This window comes from Squalius cephalus (genome assembly GCF_949319135.1).
Source record: "Squalius cephalus genome assembly, chromosome: 14".
Taxonomy (NCBI): Eukaryota; Metazoa; Chordata; class Actinopteri; order Cypriniformes; family Leuciscidae; genus Squalius; species Squalius cephalus.
In genome coordinates, this window is record NC_137135.1 from 6,206,363 (window position 1) to 6,229,778 (window position 23,416).

The 23,416-nt window shown below is 39.5% G+C and overlaps 1 protein-coding gene across 3 annotated transcripts in view; it reads left to right on the top strand.

Moving 5' to 3' along the window:
- gria3b (glutamate receptor, ionotropic, AMPA 3b) overlaps window positions 1-23,416 on the top strand; it is a 144,136-nt gene that overhangs the window by 65,423 nt on the left and 55,297 nt on the right. For all 3 annotated transcript variants that reach the window (XR_013823466.1, XM_079892301.1, XM_079892302.1), the window contains exon 4: window positions 4,448-4,635. Coding sequence is in view for 2 of the 3 variants with exons in the window: in XM_079892301.1 (XP_079748427.1) it covers window positions 4,448-4,635 (188 nt within the window). In the remaining variant the exon portion in view is untranslated. The remainder of the gene's footprint in view (window positions 1-4,447; window positions 4,636-23,416) is intronic.

The window sequence follows — 23,416 nt, forward strand, 5'->3', positions numbered from 1 at the left end:
ATAGCCAAGCCATTCGTGGACTTGCTTATTAACATTAACACTATAAATTACTATAAATTCCCTTGTTTGAGGTGTACCATAAAGCTTACACGACAAAATGTTGGCAATTATACGTATGGAACTTTCCGTCATTTATGTATGTGCCAAACAACGGTAATTTTCTTCAAATGCCACTCACTGACAGTTCCAGATAAGCGGATCCACAGCAGCTTTGCCGTGTACGCTCTGTTGTTATGTGTCGTCATCACTGTCCCGCGTTTTCATTGGTTTGCTGGCCTATGGGGGATTTAAAACTGTCCGCGGATCGCTCGCCCAAGGGGAAAACTGTGCCGTTGCTGCTAGATCTCGATCACGAAAGTCACATTGTATTTGATACAAAACCAAATAGACTAAATCAAGTGGGGAAAAAAGTGATAACTGAAACCATTTTCATTTCTCCATAAAGAATAGTTATTGTTGTCTTTAACTGTTAAAGATAGAACTACTGTAAGTAGACCGACTGTAACTATCTGAGGCTGTTAATCATAGTATATGCGTTTGTAAAAGTCATCAGTTTGCATTATTTCAACATATTTTTAAAGAATACTTTAATATTTTTTATTAGCCTATAGGCTAGGCCTACTTAGATTTATTCTAAATATATTTTACTTACATTTAATTTATAACAGGCTTCTAAAATTGATTATTTTATGCTTATTTTTATCTCAATAAAAACACTTCTTGCATACATTTAAATTGAAACCTGCCATGATGTTTCTTGTTTGTTAGATGCGTGTCCTCGGCCGATGCGCTGTACTGTTTTAAAGCTGAAGCATGTCGTTTCTGCGATATTAGTGTCAACTAGCGAATCACAAAAATACAGCAAATTTTGTCCCTTTTGTGCGTCGCGCCTGACTCAAATCAAACACAACTGCTTTTACGGGTGCTTGTGAAGGCATCAACAGGTAAATGTGGGCTACTCTCAATTAAAGGTCAAATATATGAATATATTATATATAAACTTTAGCGGTGTTGCTATGTGTCATGAGTAGGCAAAGCAACTAAGCAGTGAACGTGAGCACAAACCCCATCCAACACATCTGCACCAGCTACATTTGTGATAAAGCGCAACCGGCATACCCGGTTTAAAAAGTCACCGCTCGCCACTGGTATATAGTCACATAAAGATATGAAATAACGGCTCATTAATGGTGAAGTCACAGGATCACAGGTATGAATCTGACAGGGTGCGTTCTGTGAAGCGGTGTCGCTGTCGGCTGTTCCACTTTCACACAGGTGACCTCCTTCCTGAAACCATATATGCTTTCTGTCCAAAATCTGCACCTCACTGTCCTGAAACGTGCGGTCCTTGTCCTTTAGATGCAGATGCACTGCTGTGTGTGTCCCGAGGGCTTTGCCCTTCTGTGTGTTGACATGCGCTCACAGAGGTGGTTTGGTGTGCTGGTGTATCGTCCTCATCACACTGCTGCATGTACGACGTTGCTCGGTTTGCTCTTCAGGTTTATGAGTGCTTTAGCCCGTTTGAAGTGGATGTTTTGTTTATTGAAGGTCCTGGATACTTTCTTAAATATTCCAGCCATCTAAGGGATGACAAGTTTTTTTTTTTTGCTAAACTCTGTGGTTCAATGAAGAACCTTTAAAAACAATGGAAACTTTCCATTCCACAAAAGATATATAAAAGTTATAAAAAGGTATAACTTTTTTTTTTTTTTTTGTATAGCGGAAAATATTTCTTTAGAATTTTAAACTGTAACGAAAAAAAATGATATTTCAACCAAAACTGAAAATTCTGTCATCATTTACTCTCCAAACCTGTATGAGTTTCTTTCTTCTGCTGAACAGAAAAGAAGATATTCTGAAGAATGGACCCTATTGACTTGCCCTGCTCGCCACAGTAAACATAATGAATGGCGACTCTAGAACGCAAAAGCCAAATCCCGGACTTTGGGTGATCTCGAAATCCCGGGCAGACTCGTCACGGAGACTCACGATAAAACGGCGTATTTTCAGTTTCGAGTCAACTAGTAGCTGAGCTGTCCTCTGTAACCGGTAGGCGTGGCTTGGGAGTGGCCTCGTAGAGTTGTTGTCTTTCATCCACATAAGCCAAAAATACATTTTCTGGCTTTTCTCAGTCTAGAAGGCTCCAAATTCAAAAATAATTTCACATTTCTACTACATAAATGGCCCATTTAAATACACATTCATCTTTCCAGAGGTGAAGTATCCCTTTAATAATTTGCTTTAGCCTTTGTGTAGTGGCAATATAAAAAATAATAATGAAGATTTTATTCAATTATTATATGATTCAAGATTTTCTTAAACAGTATCTACAGGATAGGCCTTTATAAATGCTGCCATATATTTTAGAGGGGTTCCTTATTTTGGGGTCCATGTATGGAAAATCCCTGTACTAAAACATTCTACTTTTACCTGGATAACAGAATCTTCAGAGACATTCTCATGGCTTCTAGAGGTCTTACGATACACTGCCGTAGGACCATATTAGTTTATATTAAAGCCTCTTCCACAGGCATACATCATGTTGACTGTAAATGAATTAAACCGAACTGAGTATTCCCTACCGTAGCGTATAGGCAAAAAAATAATGAAACGCTGTGAACCCATTTCTCAAGTTCATTCTCCCATCAGAGCGCTAGAGAGCGCATGTAAATGCACATTACAAACCATAATTCTTAATTTTTAAGACTTTATCAAGTCACAGAAAAAGCAGCTCTTCCCGGCTCTGAGCAAACACACGTGCAAACGCTCGTATATTATGAACTGGACACATTGTTCAGATGGGGATGAGACGTGCCGAGCATCAGATCGATTCATCCGAAACGCTCCTGTGATGCCTGACATGTCTCTTCTTTGGGCGTCTTGCTCTTCTGTCGCAGGAGGGTCATTAAGTGCTTTTTTTTTTTCAGCCATTTGCGCAGCGTTTTTCTGAAAAGTCATTTAATGTGGTGCGGAGCGGTAGGATGACAGCTGCATGCTGGGAGAGCAGACACAGGGCTTTTCACGCCACCTGGGCCGGGCAGAGCAAGTGAGCCGTGCAAAGCCTGAATAGAGGAAGTCCAAGGAGAAGTTCAAGCAATCTGCAGTATAGAGGAGTTGCCAAAAACTGTTGACTTTGTTGCATTCGTGCCTGTGTTCAGCGCCTGAGATAAGGCTTTAGAGGGGCGACGGCACGTGATCTCGGCCATGAATGAACGCATTTGCATAATCCGCAGTGAATTACTCTGGATATCATCTTTTAAAATCAGCATTTTTTAAAATGCATGTTTATATCTGGGAAAAAAAAAGAAAAAAAAAAAACTGCCACGAAGTACAGTTGGTCTTTTCAACAACTGTGACAACAATATTATTTCGAAAGTTAATCACAGCACACTAATTCATTTACAAATAAGGATTTTGTCTTCTTTATAATGACATGCTTAAGCTGTATTTGCTGGCGCTCATGGCTATTTATTATGTGTTCTGGTCTGTGTACAGGAACTAAGTTAATCCTTTTAGCAAATCCCATACAAACCAATTTAGACCTGTCAGTCACCCGCCGGTCAATGTCAATTTGGTATATTTAAAAAGATCAAAAAGATACTTAAATAAAGTAACTAATTACATTTACTCACATACTCACCCTTTTCCTGAACTCATTCTTCTCTCTTTTCCCACTGCTCATCAGCTCGGAGAGGTGTTCATTTGAAATAAAAATCAATGAAATATTCTATAAGTGGAAATAAAGTGCCTAACGGGTAATTAATAGTGCTAATGGGTAGGGTTAGGTGCAGCATCCATTTATGATTTAAAAAAATATAATCATAAACACTGTTTTAATATATTTTTAAATGTACTATAAGTATCTGCCACTATTTTTGCATGGTTTAAATAGCATCAATTGCTATTTGCACTTAGACTAATGTGTATTTACCTATATTTGCACTCTCTATTAATAATAATACAATTAATCCAACGTTTTTTATATATACATTTGATTCAGAAATGTATTAAAAAAATTGACTTGACTAAAACCAGTTCATTTAAATTTCTGGATTTTTTTGTGTATTATGAGTGCTGCACAGTGATGTGTGATGCAGATGTTTCACAGCTGTTACTATATGTGTATTTGAACACCGCTGGAATGCTGTTTCGACCAATCATAATGCGGGACCGACGCTATCTGTTTTATATTCAACTCAGGTTGCATTGCAGATATTTTTTGCGAATATTTTTTGCGCTTTGCACGGTCGTTTTTAAACTGCTGTAGGACAACCTAGAGATCTAATCCAAAATGACAAAGTCACATTAATTCTCTTTGTGTATATACATAACACTTCATTTGTGTAAAATTGAATACGCACTCTGAATGTATTTTATGTGACAGCATGTCAACACCCATGAAGCTCTGGAGTGTGAGCTAACACAAAAATGATTGTTTTCCTGCCAGGATTTTCCATTCTTCAAGCCATAATGGAGGCAGCAGTGGCGAACAACTGGCAAGTTACAGCGCGCTCGGTGGGCAGCATAACCGACCCGCAAGAGTTTCGGCGCATCATTGAGGAAATGGACAGGAGACAGGAGAAGCGCTTCCTCATCGACTGTGAAGTGGACAGAATCAATGTCATCTTGGAGCAGGTAAAGTCTGCATCTCCTCCTTTCTGTTTCATGCTCGGTCTGGCTGCTTTGACGTCTCTTCCCTACCCATAAACCCCAGCATCCGAAGACTCGTTCATTTGGCAGGAATCTTGTCCCTGATTTATTAATATTCCTGAAGTCCATCACTCTACCCGTGTCTTTTTCACATGGATGACCTGACAGATCTGTAGACTGAATGGCTAAGCGGATATTTAAGCTCAACTGTCCCGTTCTCTTTGTTCTCTAATGGATCTGCGCGGCTCTTTGATGTGTGTCTGTGAAGGGTAATCAGCCCCTGAAGTGGAATGTCCTCGTTAGCGCTAATTTAAATGTATTAGCTCCAATAGCACAATACCTCATCATAGAATTTTTTTGTTTCGCCTGCTTTTATGAATCTGTTCTGCCACTAAATTTAATCCATAATATATATTTAGCTTTCATTTACCATGGGCAGCATAATTCAGTTTTCTTTACGCACAATTTATGTTGTCATTGCTCTGTTTTATTGAAAAAGACCAAAATGGCTACTATAAATCAATAGAGTGCAACACTAACTACCCACTTTTTCAGCAGCCTGGGTTCTGAAAGTATTTTCCCATTCATTTTCTCCGTAGGGATTTTTGAGAATCTTTCAATAGAGCTCTAAGCCTCAAACCAAACCAGCCGGCTTTGAGAGACACAGAAAAAAAAAAAAAAAAAAGTGGCTGTATGGATTTAAATATGCAAATGCTTAAGAGTCTATGATTGGACAGTTATTGCAGTGATTATTATGTTTCTAGCATGTTATATGTTTGGCAAAAGCTCTCCTAACCCTAATTGATGAAGTTTGTAGCTTTTCTTTTCTTAAACAACCATGTAGGAAGACACATCATGTTCATATTCCAGGATGACAATGTCAAGATTCATCAGACTCAGATTATGAGAGAATGGTTGCGAGGAGCATGAAGAATCATTTTCACACATGAATCGGCTCCTCTGAGTCCAGAGATTCAATTCATTGAAAGTCTTTGGGATGTGCTGGAGGAGACTTTACAGAGTGCTGGACTCTTGCATTGACAATACAAGAACTTAATCCAAAAATTGATGCACCTCTTGATGGAAATAAATGTTATTTCCATCAAGAGGTGCATACATTTTTGATCAAGATTTTTTGGCAATGCAAGAGTTGAGAGTCACTTTTTTTTTTGTCCAGGCAATGTATGAGTTGAAGAAAACAAGGGTCCAAGACTGAATAAATAACATGTTTTATTGATATTCATCTATTTAGAATTTATCATTAATTATAAGTGTAAACTAGCATCTAAGTATAGTGCAAAATATACTTTTATAAATGAATCAAATATGTTAAAAAGTATGAAACCGAAGTTCACGGGCATAATTTGTAAAACGTGCATACAGACAGATTTGATCTTAGAGTGTGCGTACGCTAAATCCACGCCAGCTTTCATATTTATAGAACGTTGACATGGAAAGTGATTTATAGGGTCTGAGCAGACGTACACACTTTTCCTCGTGCCAGAGAGTCGGAGAACTGCAGGAGTTTGGAAATCTAAGCAATTCTTGCCGCTTGTCGTTCTCAAGTAAAGCATTGGACGTTAACTGGAGCTCTTTTATATGTTAATGATATTAATTAGGCGTCGTTTACAAAACGGAGATCTGAAACCATTCAGCTACGCACAATTTCAAGCTCATTTGCAATTTATAGATTTCACATCTGTAAGAGAGGCGGATGCAGATTTTTTTGTGCGTATGTTTGTTCTCTGAATCACACGTACGCACATTTGAGAAATGATCATAAGATCAAATGTAGGGTGTCTACTCAGCCCCAACATGTTTACATCATTTTGGAGAGTCATAAAGGTAAAGACATTTGGCTTGTTGTCAGCAATTGTGGGGTTTAAGATTGTTGTTTTAATGGTAATAATTATTATTCTGATTGGTGTTTCTCTCTGCATGATTGTGCTGTTGTTCACTGGGATCACACTGGGCCACATTCATAAAACATGAACAGTACAAATTTATATTTCCTTATGTATATCCTTCGTAAAAACATTCTTACTAGGGGTGTAACGATACACAAAACTGACGGTTCGGTACATCCCACGGTTTTGACGTCTCGGTTCGGTTCATTTGGGGTGGGGGGGATTAGAAAGCTAAAATTGCTTTTTTTTAAACAGTGCTTAATTAACAAATTGTGTCCTTGTCTTTAAATTAATTAAATTACAAGTAAACGTTTCGCAAGGATAAAAAAAAAAGTATCTGCTAATGCTGTAAACTATATAGGAGCCCCTACTTGCACATTACTATAACAACATTAAAGCTTAACAACAGAGCCTAGACTTTTAGCCTAAATTCAGTTGCTACTTATTTTTAGATATAATAATAATCAACACTCAAGTAACAAATTGTATGAAAACATGTAAATGCACATAAGGCAGTTTTTACATTAACATATGTTTTTACTCTAATTTATTATTGAAATATAATCATTTACACAGTTGCTGTCATTTTCATGACAGATATTTTAAACATACATTAAATAATCAAGATGTCATTAACAGGTTAAGTAAAATATAATATGTAGGCTAATATAGTGCATTTATTTAGTGAAAGAGTTCATTTCTTTAGCAAACCAACAAGCTGTGGACACTGAATGACTTGCCTGAGGTAAATAAAGCTATGTGAAAAACTAAGTGTTTTATTGACGTATTTCCGCTGTTGAAACACTGACTGAGCGATTACACGAGTTATGATGCCTTTCAGTAAGAATACTGTATCTTTCAACATACCTTCAGGTGTCCATTCATGTTTATTCTTTAAAGGAACTGTATGTAAGATTGTGGCCAAAACTGGTACTGCAATCACATTCAAATTACTGTAGAGCGGTGTATCCCCTCCCCCTTCCCCCAACTCGAGGTTGCCAGATATGCTGCAGGATCCAGCAGGAACGTAGGCTGACACGTTTGTAGCTGCAGCTGTGGTATCTAGAGCAGAGCTGGCAACCCGGATGCAGAAACACTACTGACTTCGTGATTGGTAGATAGGTGGAGGGTGGGGCATCAGGCCAAAACACAACATGACAACATCAACATCAGTTGAGGGCTGCAACTTCACTTTTAAAATGACAATATCCTGGCCGGACTACTGTTGTCAGTGATATAAGTATTTGAAATGAACATGATTTCTTAATGTCTAGTGACATATCAGGACCATTTTATGATTAATTGAAATACATTTCTTACATACAGCTCCTTTAACTGGGGAAGAGATGCTCGCGTTTACTTGCGCTCCGCGCTGCCGCTTTAAATGAGAAGCCTAGTACGGTGATCTGTCACGCCACATCAAAGAGCGCCAAAACGACATTTAATGTTTGAATTTCGTGATCGAATAGACAGAATTTGAAAGATTACACCTTGCTTATTATCGAAAGTAACAAAACACTGAGCTTATTGCGATTAAATGTGGTTAATGGTGGTTAGGCAACAACGCTGTATTCGTTGTGTACACATAAGACATGAGGTCCAATGAGCCGGGACAGCAGGAGGCGGGGCGGGCGTGTTCGGTACGCCATGAGAGTATCGCGATTCGTATCATGGGAGGTGTATCGCGGTTTTTCGGTTCGGTTCGAATATCGTTATACCCCTAATTACATATATTTTCATGTCGAATTGAATGAGACAATTTATATGATTATATATAGCTGTTCCACTGTGGCATCAACAGAAAGAATACCGTTTCTCTGCTCAGGTTAGCTAATTTTTCCATTGAGAAAATGATTGGAAACCTATTGTTGCTGTTGCCAACAAGTCAAATCAGCCTGGTTTCCTCAACAAAAACCTACAGTAATAGGATTTTTTTCAGTTGCTTTTGTATTACTGCAGAAAGATGCAAACCACAACAACACACAACGATATCTCAGACTGTATGATGGCAAATCCAAATTTTGCAACTTTCAAGTGATTAATTACTGTTTTGTATGCATATATTAATTATAATTCAAATGCATTTTGTGTTATTGACCAAAATATTGCTGTTGATATCTGAGAGGGGCATGTTTGATTCATTTTGAATCATGCCTGAAAAATGCCTCATCCCTGCAGCACTCTATGATCTGCATTTATTCAAGACTTGTCCTCCAAAACTTAATCTATGTCTTTACAAAGAGCCAATGAAATGCTGTGATTTGCCTCGTCTTTGCCTCCATCTATACCTCTCCTAAATATTTCAGCTGATTTAAGGGTGAAAACGTGTAGGCAGGAGAGGAATTAGGGAAATTACAGTGGGAATCCCGTATTATTGCCCTCTGGAGCACACAAGTTTTTTAATCCCTTTTCCGACCTCAGCATGTATTGGCTAAACTGGATCTAATTGAACTAATCTCCCCGGCCCTGCTGACACTGATAGCCGAGATAAGTTTCTGGACTGCGGTTCTTCAGAGACCAGAAGCAAGAGCTGATCCCAGACAGGAGAACCGCGCTATAGACTTCTGCTCGCCGTAATCCATCTGAATTTTGTGATCTCGAGCTGTTCGGCACAGACTGGGAATGGGAGCCGGCCTCCAGAGGGTTTCAACAGCTGAGTTAAGCTTCGCGAAGAGCAATGGTGACAGCTTTTACTGCCCTGCTATACTGAGTATGTCAACCCATCGCAATAATTTATAAGCAGTGGCCCTGCAGTGGAAGCACGGAGGGGCTTGTGCCTTTTCAAGAGGAAAACTAGCTTGTGATCTGGGGTTTACACTCAGGATGTGTCATTTTACCACGTGAGAGCGTGACGGCCTGTCATGAGGCAGTGCTACATCTCATGTGTCAATCTTCTGTATGTGTGAATATGGTAAATAGTGCTACAAAGAGCCAATATCTGCTTTGGAAAGGATTTGATGCAATTCCCAGGAGGATTAGTGTCTCTCTGTTATGATTGCATATGAATGCACACATTCTTTGATGAGTCTCAGAGGGTCTTTGGCGGGGCATTGGCTCTACCTGGACTTTCTGTGCTGACGTTTGCGTAAAGGCATCAATCTGTCCATCATAATCTCGGGGTTATGGTGGGATGAATAAATGACATCTGGGACTAACTGTAAGATACAATATGCAGCACTTACCAGAGAGCCAGGATGTGATGGGAGCGTGGGAGGAAAAATATTAAAATGCATTGAGAGCCAATGCTTCACTGAAGCCTTGCTAGATCTGCCACCATGGAGCATAAAGAATAGGTCTCTTCTCAGGATGGAGTTGCACCTTTGAATTCATTCAGATATGCCTGGCTAAAATGAGTTTTTACAGTAGAAGGCCAAGCAGGAAATAAGTATACAAATATTTTAAAAATCCATCAAGTAAATCTGAATATGTAAACCAAAAGTTATAATTACATGTGTTTGATATAATATAAATATATTTATCAAATAAAATAGAATAGAAAATTGAGGACAAATTTGTTAAAAAATATTTCAAAAATAATCTCAAAATGTACTCCCAGTGCAATATTAGTTGGCAAGTTTGTTGGTTGATTTTGCAATGGTCACAAAGGAAAGCGAACACTTTTGTTAATCGATTAAGAGGGAACGTGTCAGAGTTGAGGTGAAAGAGGATTGAGGACTCAAAGACGCGGAGCAAAGTGGGCCTTTATTAATTCAAAAAAAGAGGGGAAAAAAACCACCCTGTAGGGGAAAACAGACCAGCATGGCAGGACTGGATGGGACGGGACGCGGCAGGTCAGGACATAACAGGAGAACACCATTTTCAGGGCAACAATTGATGACCAACTGGCACAGGACAGAGAACACAGGGAGATTAAGGGGCTGTTTACACGACACCGTTTTCAACCAAGAACGTAAAACTTTGTATGTGTTTTGGCCGTTCGTTTACATGACAACGCCGTTTTGGGTGCCTGAAAATGGGTTTTTAAAGTGCAAGTTTTTGAAAATGGGGATCGTTTTGACCATGGTGTCGTCTGTACGCGGAAAACTCAAAGGAAAAACTTCTCAGTTTTAATTGTATCGTTGTCATGTAAACGTACCCTTAGTCTGTCACTTATTCCTAATGTTCTCATAACTCTCTTCACTTTCAGTTTGCTTCATAGTGAAGATCCTATAATAATTTATTCAATCAATAAAACAAATTTTGAATGAAAAGCTTCATCTGGTAGATAAACAAACCAGCCTAACCCAGAATACAACCCAACTACTTTAAATTAATAAATTCTGGTAGTATAACTCAGTTTTAGACTTGTAATAGATCACACATTAAAATAGATAAAAGATTAAAGATAAGCATCACTATCCATGAATCATTTTAGTCATTTAAAACATAATTTGTGCCTACCTTGTTTTACAAAGAAATGTTTCAGGGCTGAATGTTGAATTGGAGGTCAGTGTATAAAAGGCTAATAAGTGATAGTTCATCCGAAAATGAACATTTTCTCATCATTCTCTTGCCATCATGTCATGACAGAAGTCGTTTTTGAGTAAACTACCCCATTAGACCTGCAACAGAAGCAGGCTGAAAAAGTAAGACTCAAAGTAAAACAAAGCTCGAGTCATCTGAGGTAAATCCTAAAGACCGAGGCCTTAAAATCTCTTAAAAGCTCACAGGCTCTGGAGAGCGTTTAACGTGTCACTTTAACAATCTAATGGGATTAGGGGGTTAGAGTTGTACTGCAGGAGGCAAACAGAGTGAGACGGAAAGAAACAGGATTCAGGAACAGGCAATAGTCAAACACAGTAAAGAGGGTAATCCAAAATCTTAATTAAAATACACTAACAGTAATCCACACACTCTTTGTGTTTCTACTTTTGATAGTCAAATGTGCTCAAATTGCAGCTGCTGAATTCAGAATCAGCCATGTTTTTATTCAGGGTTAGGAAGATTGGTTGTCTTCCTCAGTTGCAAGGTTTGAACATCAAGGGCCCTATCATACAACCGGAGCAATGCAGCGCCAGGCACGACGCTAGTGTTTTTTGCTAGCTCCAGCCCCATGCAGTTTTCATTTCCACGTCCTGCGCCACGTTGTTTAAATAGCAAATGCATTTGTGCCCATCTGTGCACCCATGGGCTGCTGGTCTGAAAACGAGGTGTGTTCAGTTGCATTGTTGGCGCGTTGCTATTTTGAGCAACTGAAATAGACTGCGCCATTGACCATCTGAAACCTGGTCTAAAGTCAATCCCAAAGTATATTTTTTTGTTTTAAAGGGCGCATTAGTAATATGAGCCTATAGGCGGGTGCACAACGCGCGTACACTTTGCTTATTACACACACACTGCTTATTACATACACAGGGATGCACAGCAGCACACAAACATGCCAATTATTAAAAATAAAAGGATTACAATGTACATAAAGATATTGTGGAATCTGGCTTGTCCTGTAGATGGTCTGTTTGCACGCTTTAACCTCGCGCACAAGCAGATCCGTTTCCTCTCTAGAGATGCGTTCAGTCTTTCCACTTGCAAATTCCGTCATGTAAATAGCGAATCTGCCATGGCGCGAGGGCAACTGGATTTTAAAGGGAATGGGAGATGAGACTCTGATTGGTTTATTGCACGTTACACTCAAAACACACCCATTACTCATTAAGAGAATAGGGTCAACCCTTTTAGACCGTCGTTAAACTAGCAAAAGTGGATTCGGACACACCCTAAGTGCACTTGCGCCCAGCGCTTTAGACCATGCGCTTAGATCAGTAAAATATGGCCCTGGGGGTTTTAAGTGTGATCCGTTTAACAGGTGCCATGGGAAATCAAACTCTCTTTACTTAAACTCCCCCTGTAGTCAATCATTTTGTTGCTTAAAACTCATATTTAAACAAAAAATGTAAGTATTATTTTTTATGTATTGCTCTCTACAACATTGGACACATAATGGTAATTAATATGATTAGCCTTTTGCTTGACTGTTATCAAACAGCTAATAATTTGTTGGTAATGTTACACAAACCATGTTTTAGGCAGTTGCCTTCTAGAAACGCTTTGAACAACTCGGAGTTGTCAGTGGAGAAAGACATATGGTTCATCATAACATTGTATACATAATTCAACATCATATACATAATTCACCCACTATATTGCTGAATGTACATGATTTTTCCTATCAACAGAAAAATATACCAGGATAACCTGGCATCTCTCGAGACTCCCCCTGCTAGTTATGGGAATATGCTAAAGGGATATGCTAAAGCCCGCCGGCACGTTGATCTGATTGGTTACAAGGTAGATTGCGATGTCAGAAACACCAGCGATTTCAAACCGTGTTTTTTAGACTGTCTTTGGTTCACTGCAGTTTTAAGGAGAAAATACTCAGCAATGGTGTTGACTTATGAATTTGCACATTGAGCATTATTATGAAGGAGACCCAAGGGCAGCACAGGAGAGGCTGCTGCCATGAGCCCCAGAAGCCTGCGACATATACTATACGCTACATGATGGCCGAGCCTGAAACGGGCCAAGCACGCTCGGTGACTGGAAACTCGAGCAGGGGCCAGATTGGCCTGCATCGAGAGAGAATCGAGTTGGACACCCAGGAAAGCGGTCTGCTGAGAAGGAGTTAAGACAATCTTCTGAGCATTCAACCTGAGACCAAGAGACCGGAGGTGGTGGAGAAGGACGTCCCTGTGACGACACACCAACTCTCTGGAATGAGCCAGAATGAGCCAATCGTCTAGATAATTTAGCACAGGGATGCCCTGGAGCCTCAAAGCTGCATCCATGCACTTGGAGAACGTCCGCGGAGCCAGAGCTAGACCAAAAGGAAGGACTCGATACTGATATGCCTTTCCCCCAAAGGCGAACCGGAGGAACTTCCTGTGCCGTGGAATGACCTGGATGTGGAAATGGGTGCCCTTCAGGTCCACTGTGACGAACCAGTCCCCTGTTCGAATCTGCGCCAGGATAGTTTTCAATGTCAGCATCTTGAACTTCCTTTTGTAAAGGGAAAAATTCAGGTGACGCGGGTCCAATATGGGGCGCAGACCCCCATCATTCTTTGGGACGAGGAAGTAGCAGCTGAAGAAACCGCGGTCCAAGTCTGAAGGAGGAACCTCCTCTATCGCTCCCTTCAGGAGGAGGGACATTACTTCTTGCTGTAGAACAGAAGCCTCTAGGGTGAGTTTGTCAACCACTGAATTAACCGGCGGGTTCAGACAAGGCCCTGAGAGCGGTCCCATTGCGTCATCGCTACGCAGCGTCGAGTGAACCTATGAAAGAGAACCAGTTTTTCATAATATCTGTCATTATTAGCAGAACACAATTTACTCATGGGAAAACCAATTGTTTAATCAATAATTCAAGAAGGTCCAGAATTTAAAGCTTGATTCTAACTTGTACTTGGCCTTATGAAAAAGTAACATAGTTCTTGTAAATCTTTAACCATAGCATTTGTTACAATAAAGATATAATTACAGATAAGACCGCTGAAGGCTCCTCATTACCATGCTAAGGCCAATGTTAACTTTTTTTATGTATAGCATTTGTTATGAAAAATAGCAAGCAACACATTTAGAAACTATAGCTACAACATGCCACAGTTATAATATAAATTCTTAGTGAAATGTCAAATCTCTTAACAGATTATCTATTATAAATTCTATTTAGTCCAAATCTACCCCAATAAATACAATAGAATGTGATCAATTCTAGTAAAGGTGGTCATGAGTTTTTGTAGTGGCAAAAACAATGTTGGGGTTTTCCTGTAACCCCCTGTTATTGTTTCCAACCACCTGGAGAATGCGAGTACAGGGTCAGACTCACAGCCCGAATCCAAGAAAATCCAAGAGTGTTGTCGTTGAATGTTTGTCGATATTTATTGCAAATAATATAAAGTACAAAAGAAAAATGAGAACTGGTTTAAATGTCTTTAAACATTCCTTTGTAGCGCTTGGAGTTCAGCTTCCTCGTACAGGCCAAGCTCCAGTAACACAGATCCAGGCCGAGGTCAAAGACTGTGGCTGAGTCCCAATTCGCCTACTTATACTACGACCTAAAAGTATGTACTTTTTTTGTGATGAAAAAGTACATACTTTTGAGTGTGTAGCAAAAAGTATGCACGTTCTGGGACATACTTCGATGACGTCATGCAACGTGAACTTGAACGTGGTTGCCTAGTTACGCACACCGCGACTGTTAACAAAACATTTAACATTTCATTCATTATTATATATCCAATATAATTTTATTTACTATTCCCATCTTTTTTTCCACAATACATTTACAATGTGTTTACCAAATTGAGCAGTGAAGCGTCGTCGTCGTAGAACGGCGTCGTCGTAGATCAACCAAACGCAGGTCGTTTGTGAGGCGGCTCTGACGTTCATGTGCAAATGTGTGTACCGAAAGCTAGCGCTACTTATTTTCTGAGTTAAAATATTTAAAGCTTATAGTGTAACTATTGTTTAACGTATTTTATACTTAATCTTATACTTATGTATAATACTTAAAAATACCCCGATGAAAATGAGCCATGCTTTTACTATAGTAAAAGTGTAGTAACCATGTTTCTTTGGTTGGACTGATAAAGTTAACATAATGTACAGCCACAGTATTACTACAAATAAGTCAGACAGAAACATCAAAATAATTACATAAAAAAAGACACTTGCATGACACTGTACTAGAGCCTTTTTATTTATTGTTTTGTAGCCTGCAATAAGGCGCTCGGTATCTTCATCGGACCCTACAAGATAAACACGGTACTTTTTTGGCACAACATAAACCCATTAATATTACGAGACAATAAAATATAACTTTAATTAGGGTTAAACATTTGAATTCTTACACTTAAAAACTGAGGGTGCATCTCCGTTGCTGCATCCGACTGCCAGGTTTACATCACCACCATCACCACAAAGCTCCTCCCTCCCGCACGCAATGGTTTGTGGGCAATATTAGCCGTTAGAGTGTGCATTGATCTGCACTTCGAATTCTAACCGGAAATAGTAGACCATCCGGGTATCTTTGGAATACTCATTTCAACATGCTACGATTTGGGACGTACTAATTCTAGTTTCGCATACTGTTTAGGACGGATAGTATGCGAATTGGGACTCAGCATGTATCTGCTGGCACGCCTTCTCCTTCTCTCATGCGCTACATGCTCCAACTTATAGGACAGCGCCCTCTCTGGCTGTAGAAGGTGTACTACTCAAATGCAATAGAAAAAACAATTATAAGTAAATTATGAAACCAAAAATAAACTCAAATGCGGCTCCTACAGTTTTAAAAGCTTAATGTTGGTGCAGGATGATGTTTTCTCCTCTTTTCATCAGTCTTTTTAGTGGCTGTTCTAGATCATGTTTGACTTTCTCCCTAGCGTTTTAAAGCGGTAAATTCTCAATAGAATTCAAATGGGTTGCACATCAGAGTGGCATCGCGATATGAACGACTCGCGCAAATCTTATTACGCTTTTGGAGTGCGCTTTGTGGCTTTGGAGCCACTTATTAAACAATTGGGCTTCAGTCATATTGCACAGATAATTGATCCGTTCAGTTCATACAACTTATAAAAGCTCAGAATGCACGATGTATACAATCAATAAATAGCCTGATTCTATGTTTCTTGTGTGCGGTCAGAGTACCGGCAGCATGAGCACTGGTCCGACCTAAAACTGGACCGATGTTCACCCTAGTGATGTTGCTGGTTTCAGCAGGATCCGGACACCATTTGCTGGGTCATCTCTCAGGTCAAAGGGGGTGACGAAATGATCACAGAGCCAGAGAGCAGGATTGATTTTTTTTAGCTCAGGATCTCACTCTACAACCTTTAACAGGAAAACACTGATACGGAGAGCTTCTTAGAATTAAACTTTTTCACAGCTTTTTCGAAGCATATGTCTTAGATGAAAAGCCACTTGGTCTTAGATGAAAAGCCACAAAAGGTCCACTTGATCCTTTGAAGATGCGTGTTCTTCTTATTATATTTCCTCAGTTTGTTTAAACAATCAATAATTATGACCTCTGAGGGCTTTCCACCGAGAAACTATGGGTGTTAATAACCATAGAGTTTTGCAATTCCTTCTTCTTTACTCCCATCAAATACTTCAGGTTATCATCACCTGACTTTCTTATATGAAACCCGAATCTTTTTTTCTGCAGAGCTTATATAAAAAACATCCATCCATCCATCCCTCCCTCCCACTGGTAGTTCTTGAAGAGTGACTATGTAACACTTGAGGGATTAATAATGCATTTTATGACCATGTTTACAGTTTGACAATTTCTCGCATTTCAAACGTTGGTTTAATTGGTAATTAAATTAATTAAATAATTGGTAATTCTTTATAATTTGTCATAGTTATTAGTTCTTAATGAGGCTAATCTCATTCCGTAATTATTGATTACCTAATAAGGAACTATCTCAGTCGTAAATGTGATTTTACCTACTGTTTACTGTAGTTAACCTTGTTTCCATATTAGCTAATAGTATTAGCTGAAGTGTTCATTTAGAACTACTCATTTGTCCTACATTAATTCCTGCATATAGTTACCTATTAATTATGGACCATTATTCTAAAGTGTTACAGTTCTGGAAGGTGTTACACTTAAATGCACATAAGAATATGCTTTGCATTGTATCAGCCCGACGCAACAATAGTAATTTGAGTGGAAACCAATATTATAAAGTGTCCTGGTGTTTTATAGGAATGATACCTGGATTCAAATTGGTTAGTGTATTTGGTTTGTCTTTTGGAAAAGAGCCAGACCTGCTCAGCTCACAGAGGTTTAAATTCAAAGCAGTCGAGAGGACAGGAGAGGTACAGATGCTCCTGCCAGTTAATTAGGATGTATCCCCTTGGGATCACTCCGGCTTCTGGCCTGCCCACATAAAAGCTAGCCTGAGGGAGGAAAAATGAAGATAACTGAGTGTTCGAGAGAGCTTTTGGAACGCGTTTGGGGCAATTTGTCCTCCCCCAGTCTCAACCCTCAATGAGTTTGAAGAACGCTTATTGATTGGTCATGCCATGAGGTAAGTGTTGGTGGAGGAATTGATGATGCTGCAGCTTTTTTGTTACCCGAGCTGCACCCATGCTGTGGGTAAGATGAGACAAGACTCGCATTTATACCCGCTTCCTTTTAGTTACAGTGCTGATGAACACTGCATTGAACAACCTCAGTCTTTTTTTTATTCTTCTCCATAACGTTCTGTAATTAATTTTACAAACTGCATAACATACGGACTGCATTCAGTCTTTGTTTTGCAGCCTTAGGTGTGTCATTTTTTTTAAATAAACATACTTTTATATATATATATACATACATATATACACACATATATATATATATATACAGGTGCTGGTCATAAAATTAGAATATCATCAAAAAGTTGATTTATTTCAGTAATTCCGTTAAAAAAGTGAAACTTGTATATTATATAGACTCATTACATGCAAAGTGAGATATCTCAAGCCTTTATTTGTTATAATTTTGATGATTATGGCTTACAGCTTGTGAAAACCACAAAATCAAAATCTCAGAAAATTAGAATATTACATGAAATCACACAGTAATTACACAGTGATACCATGGTCATTGAACCAGGTTTTGGTTATTTTGGCAGTGTGGGCAGGTGCAAATCCTGCTGGAAAATGAAGGAAGCATGAAGTGCTCTGAAAATGTCCTGGTAGACGCCTGCGTTGACTCTGGATTTAATAAAGCACAGTGGACCAAAGTCCTCTTTTCTGATGAGAGCAAATTTTGCATCTCATTTGGAAACCAAGGTCCCAGAGTCTGGAGGAAGAATGGAGAGGCACGCAATCCAAGATGCTTGAAGTCCAGTGTGAAGTTTCCACAGTCTGTGTTGGTTTGGGGAGCCATGTCATCAGCTGGTGTTGGGCCACTGTGCTGTCCACTCAACGCAGCCGTCTACCAGGACATTTCCAGAGCACTTCATGCTTCCTTCATTTTCCAGCAGGATTTGCACCGGCCCACACTGCCAAAATAACCAAAACCTGGTTCAATGACCATGGTATCACTGTGTAATTACTGTGTGATTTCATGTAATATTCTAATTTTCTGAGATTTTGATTTTGTGGTTTTCATAAGCTGTAAGCCATAATCATCAAAATTATAACAAATAAAGGCTTGAAATATCTCACTTTGCATGTAATGAGTCTATATAATATACAAGTTTCACTTTTTTAACGGAATTACTGAAATAAATCAACTTTTTGATGATATTCTAATTTTATGACCAGCACCTGTATATACTGTGACATCAAACAGATAAATAAATCAATATAAAAAAAATTCTGGTCAAAGTTTGGTATCATAAACGTCTTTCCATACCATTCTGGACTAATGTAACACATAGAGCCAGATTTACTAAACAGGGCAAATTAGTGTGAGAGCCCAATCCTATAAAAGCACAGATGGGAGAGGAAAGTTCTGCTCATGATCTACTGACGACACACACATTAAAGAAGACAGACACAGCGGATCATTTCCATAATGACCAACGCAATCTACCAATTTGCGTCTGGTTTAAGACATGCTTTTTTGGGCGGTAAATAATGGTGTGAATAAACCTTAGTAAATCACCTTGCATGATTCATTTAAATTCTCTCCTCCCATAAATTTGAAAGGGAAACTCCTACAAATGCATATGAATAGGAGAATTTTTGCAAGCCGCAAAAATAACCCCGTCCACACGTTCGGTGCTAATTTTACAGTAAATCCTGACAGTAGTTATTGTAGTTTAAATGCCATAAGAGGGTTTGCACTGGCCCATATCTGGCCCATAGTCAAAAGAGCAAACTTATTTGACATGTGAACATGGTGTTTTTAAACCCATTTTTTAGGCAAAGAAAGAAAGAAAGAAAGAAAGAAAGAAAGAAAGAAAGAAAGAAAGAAAGAAAGAAAGAAAGAAAGAAAGAAAGAAAGAAAGAAAGAAAGAAAGAAAGAAAGAAAGAAAACCTTTCTAACCAACACTGATGATGTCATTGGAATATTTGTATACAAGATTGTGGTTGGTCTTTTTTTTAAACTGATTTACATATTGAGTTATCGTGAATGTTTTTTTTTCTTTCTTACATATATTTAGCCATTCCTTTGGCATTTCATATTTCTTTCTCTCCATTTCTACATCTATTGCTATATTTTTGTATTATTTTACCTAAAATCTTCACACTGCTCATTTGCAAGTGCTGATATTTCCTCTAGGAAATGCAAATCTAGTTATTTTTTTTTTTTCTCATTCATTTTGTTTTCTTCCATGGTAATATCCAATATAATTTTCTTCATCAACCCCCAAGAAATGAAACCCTAAGCGCTCACTGCAGGGAAGAGCAATTATATAATCTCTGCAATGCCATTTAACATCATTTTCCTAAAACAGTCAAACTGTTTATGGCGCATGAGTCCTAAACCCAGCTCTGCGTGTTTTAGCTAAAGGTCACGCCTGAGCTGTAATGACCCAGCAGTCTGAAGTCTGCTTTTATTGAACCTCTGGACTGAATGCTTTGCAATTGCTTTCATTTCTGCCCATGCACTGGGCTCTCTCTCTCTCTCTCTCTCTGTCAGACCCATGTGAGTAATAGGTTCTGCCTGTGGGCGAGCGCTGGGTCACTCCGGTCTGTCTTTGCCCATCACGGCGGGAGGGTGAAAACTTCCCTCAAGGACACCAAATCTCTCTCTAGCTGGCCAAGACAAAGGTGACAGTGCTAGAGGTGGGATCGATGTGTCAGCCGGGGGAGGAATATTACAAAGTGAGCGAGGAATCTTCGGGTATTTACTTCACATTAACTGTAATCCAGCCCCATAATGCCTCTCAGAAATCAGCCCACCTTCAGCGTCTATGTTACACGCTGGGATTTCAGTAATCTGCTACTGTGAAATATTATAGCTGTTGAATATTATCATTTAAAGTGCTCATATGCAGTATTATGTTCATTTACAAGTTCATATTATTATTTTCATGAACATTATTTTTCTCATTCTGCACATTACTGCAGCAGCTCATTCATTTTTCATTCTCTGCCTGAAACATAAGATGTACTGTACACTAGTGCAGCTGATGACGCTGTGAAGTAACGCTCGAGTGATTAAGAATTTTCCAATGTACAAATAAGCTTTCCTTCGATTCCTCTGTCTGGCGCGGCTGGTGTATTTTTCCAATTGTTTTCAATGGGAGCGCCACGTTTTTAAAACGCCAGGAGCGTAACGAGGCGCTGAACATTTATTTCACCCTTAAGCGCTGATCGCTCTGCGTTTTTTATCGGTCGACGAGAGTTGAAGAATGTTCAACTTTAAGTAAAACGCAGCATTCATCACTGTCACTGTTCACCCAGCCGTCCAATCACAGTAGAGGAGGGGCGGGACAAGTACCACACCGACCAACCGTCGCATTCTGCTTACAATGTCAACAGATGACAACAAGAAGCATAATAACAGAACAAAATAATTTAAAACAAGAGCCAGAGCAAATACTTTACATCGTATCTACATTTTTATTTAGAAACAATACAGAGACAAACTATCTGTGAAATGAGATACTAGTAACACTTCCACGGATATTCTGTATCATAGCAAACAAAGCGTCTCAACTGTAAAAAAACACTGCGCTGCCAAAACGCTCTCAAGCGCTCACAGCTAGGCGTTTTCAGCAGAGCGTCTAGTGTTTTCAGCTGGCTAACAGTGCTTTGGTGGACACGCTGCCTTAGTGTGAACACACTACTTGCACTATTTATACTACAAAACACAATAGAAAAGTGCATAAGTGTGTAAATTCGAACACAGCTAGTGTGTATCAGTTTTAGTTCCTAAAGCCCATGGCTGCATCAGAAATTGCATACTTCCCTACTATATAGCAGGCGAAAAAAGTATGTCCAAATTCAGAGTACTATGAGTAGAGGAGACAAAAAGTACCCCGATGACCTACTACTTCCAGTGAGATTCTGTAGTGTGCTTTCGATTTACTATCCCATGAGGCCACGTAAAGAGGATTTAAGAATGGCAGTGAAGTGATGCAACTGACACTGGTAGATCACATGATAATGACAACATGGTGAATGTAGTACGTCCGTATTCATACTACAAACACTCATACTTTTTTAGCAATCGCAAAGTTCCTACTCTAGATAGTATGTGATTTTGGACGCTGCCCACCTTTCCGAAACTCCCACTCTGATTGGCCGGCTGGCCAAGTCAATATTCGTCACCACTTAAAGCGTGTGTTGAAGATGTAACGCCCTTACCATAACCCGAGGCTTCATGAGCAGCTGTAAACAGTATGATATCTATGGCAACGACTATGCCGTCGCTATTGAAAGTCCGAACTAATTTTTGTCCTTGTAGTGGAAAAAATATTGCATCTCTTCAACATAGCAAAATCATTTCAAAAACGCTGTTGAACATTGTTGACATTTTAAATCAACCCTAACAAACACACCTTCTCTTCATTGCTCCACCTCCAAAACTCACCCTCCAATCCTAACCGCCCTGCTCCGAGTCGATCTCGAACCCCAGTCCCCCTGCATTCGAGTCGAGTGCACTAACAATGATGCTAAACACCGCATTCTCTAGCAGTCGTCAGCGCGACTCTCACTAGCTGGCCTCCGTTACGCACACAATCCAAGAGTGGATGATGTCTGTTTATCATAGCAGAACTAACTTCCAAGCAGCGTTTTTCAAATGTCGTTTACCCCAGCTTTAACCAACTGTTCTTTGAGGACAGGTCAAAGCAGCTAGTAGATGGGCATTATGCAAATGTGTAACATGTTGATGAAGCAAACTCACAGAAATAATGGCAAGTAGGGCTGAACGATTAATCGCAATAAAACCACACGCAATTTGGCAAAGGCTGCGATTATCTTATGCGCAGCTTGTCAGTGGAGTGCGGCTGATCGGTAGTAAATACTGCTCCATCTGAACGCCAGAGGGCGTCTCATGCAAACACGATAAATATGCCCCGCCGCATATAAAAATAATCGCAGCCTTTTTAAGCCTTCATAAGCCATCTCGATTTAAGTGCGATTACATGTAAAGTGCGATTAATAGTTCAGCCCTAATGGCAAGACAACAAACAAGCTTGTTTCAGGCAGTTGTTTTCTGTTGAAGATATTCACTCCCTTTGGCTTGAAATTCGTAACTTTGCAGATCACAAACTATTATATTACACACTAAAGGAAAGGTAGAATACAGCAAAATCCCTGTTAAAGGAATATCCCTGGTTATTTGAAGTTAAAGGACTGGTGCAGTCCACATGTAAACTCCTTGATGTGCTCTGTTAGCTGTGGTGCTCTGCATCAGGTCTTGGCCTGGACCCTGTGAATGGATTCGTGTCATTAGGCTCTGGCTGTTTCCCCATCAAGGTTGTAGAGTCGTCCTGCTGGCTCGCAGGCGGTGAAGTTCATGGAGATCTCTGTTCTTCCGCCAGCTCTCGCTCAGGTGTGAGGAGCCCGTGGCTGTATTTGTTTGTGGGACAGGACTGATGACCTTACTGGCTCCAGAAACCTTCAGTGGAGCCAAGAGTCAAGGGCATTACGGCAAAAGCTACGGCTGCATCATTATATCGCAGTCTATGAGGTTTTGGGGAATCGTTGAAGGTTCACCCAACACTGAGAATTCTGTCATTATCAACACACAATTATGTTGTTCCAAATCCATAGGAGGGTTTCTCTAATGAAGACACAACACAAACAGACACATATACTGTTTATGCTGTAGAATATTCCCCAAAGAAGAAAGCATTTAGTTTAAAGGACAAAAAGGGTCCTTAAAAGGACCATGAGTATGACTGTGCTGTATTCCCTGTAACCTGAAGCCATGTAAGAGATTTGTGTTAGATTAAAACTTGA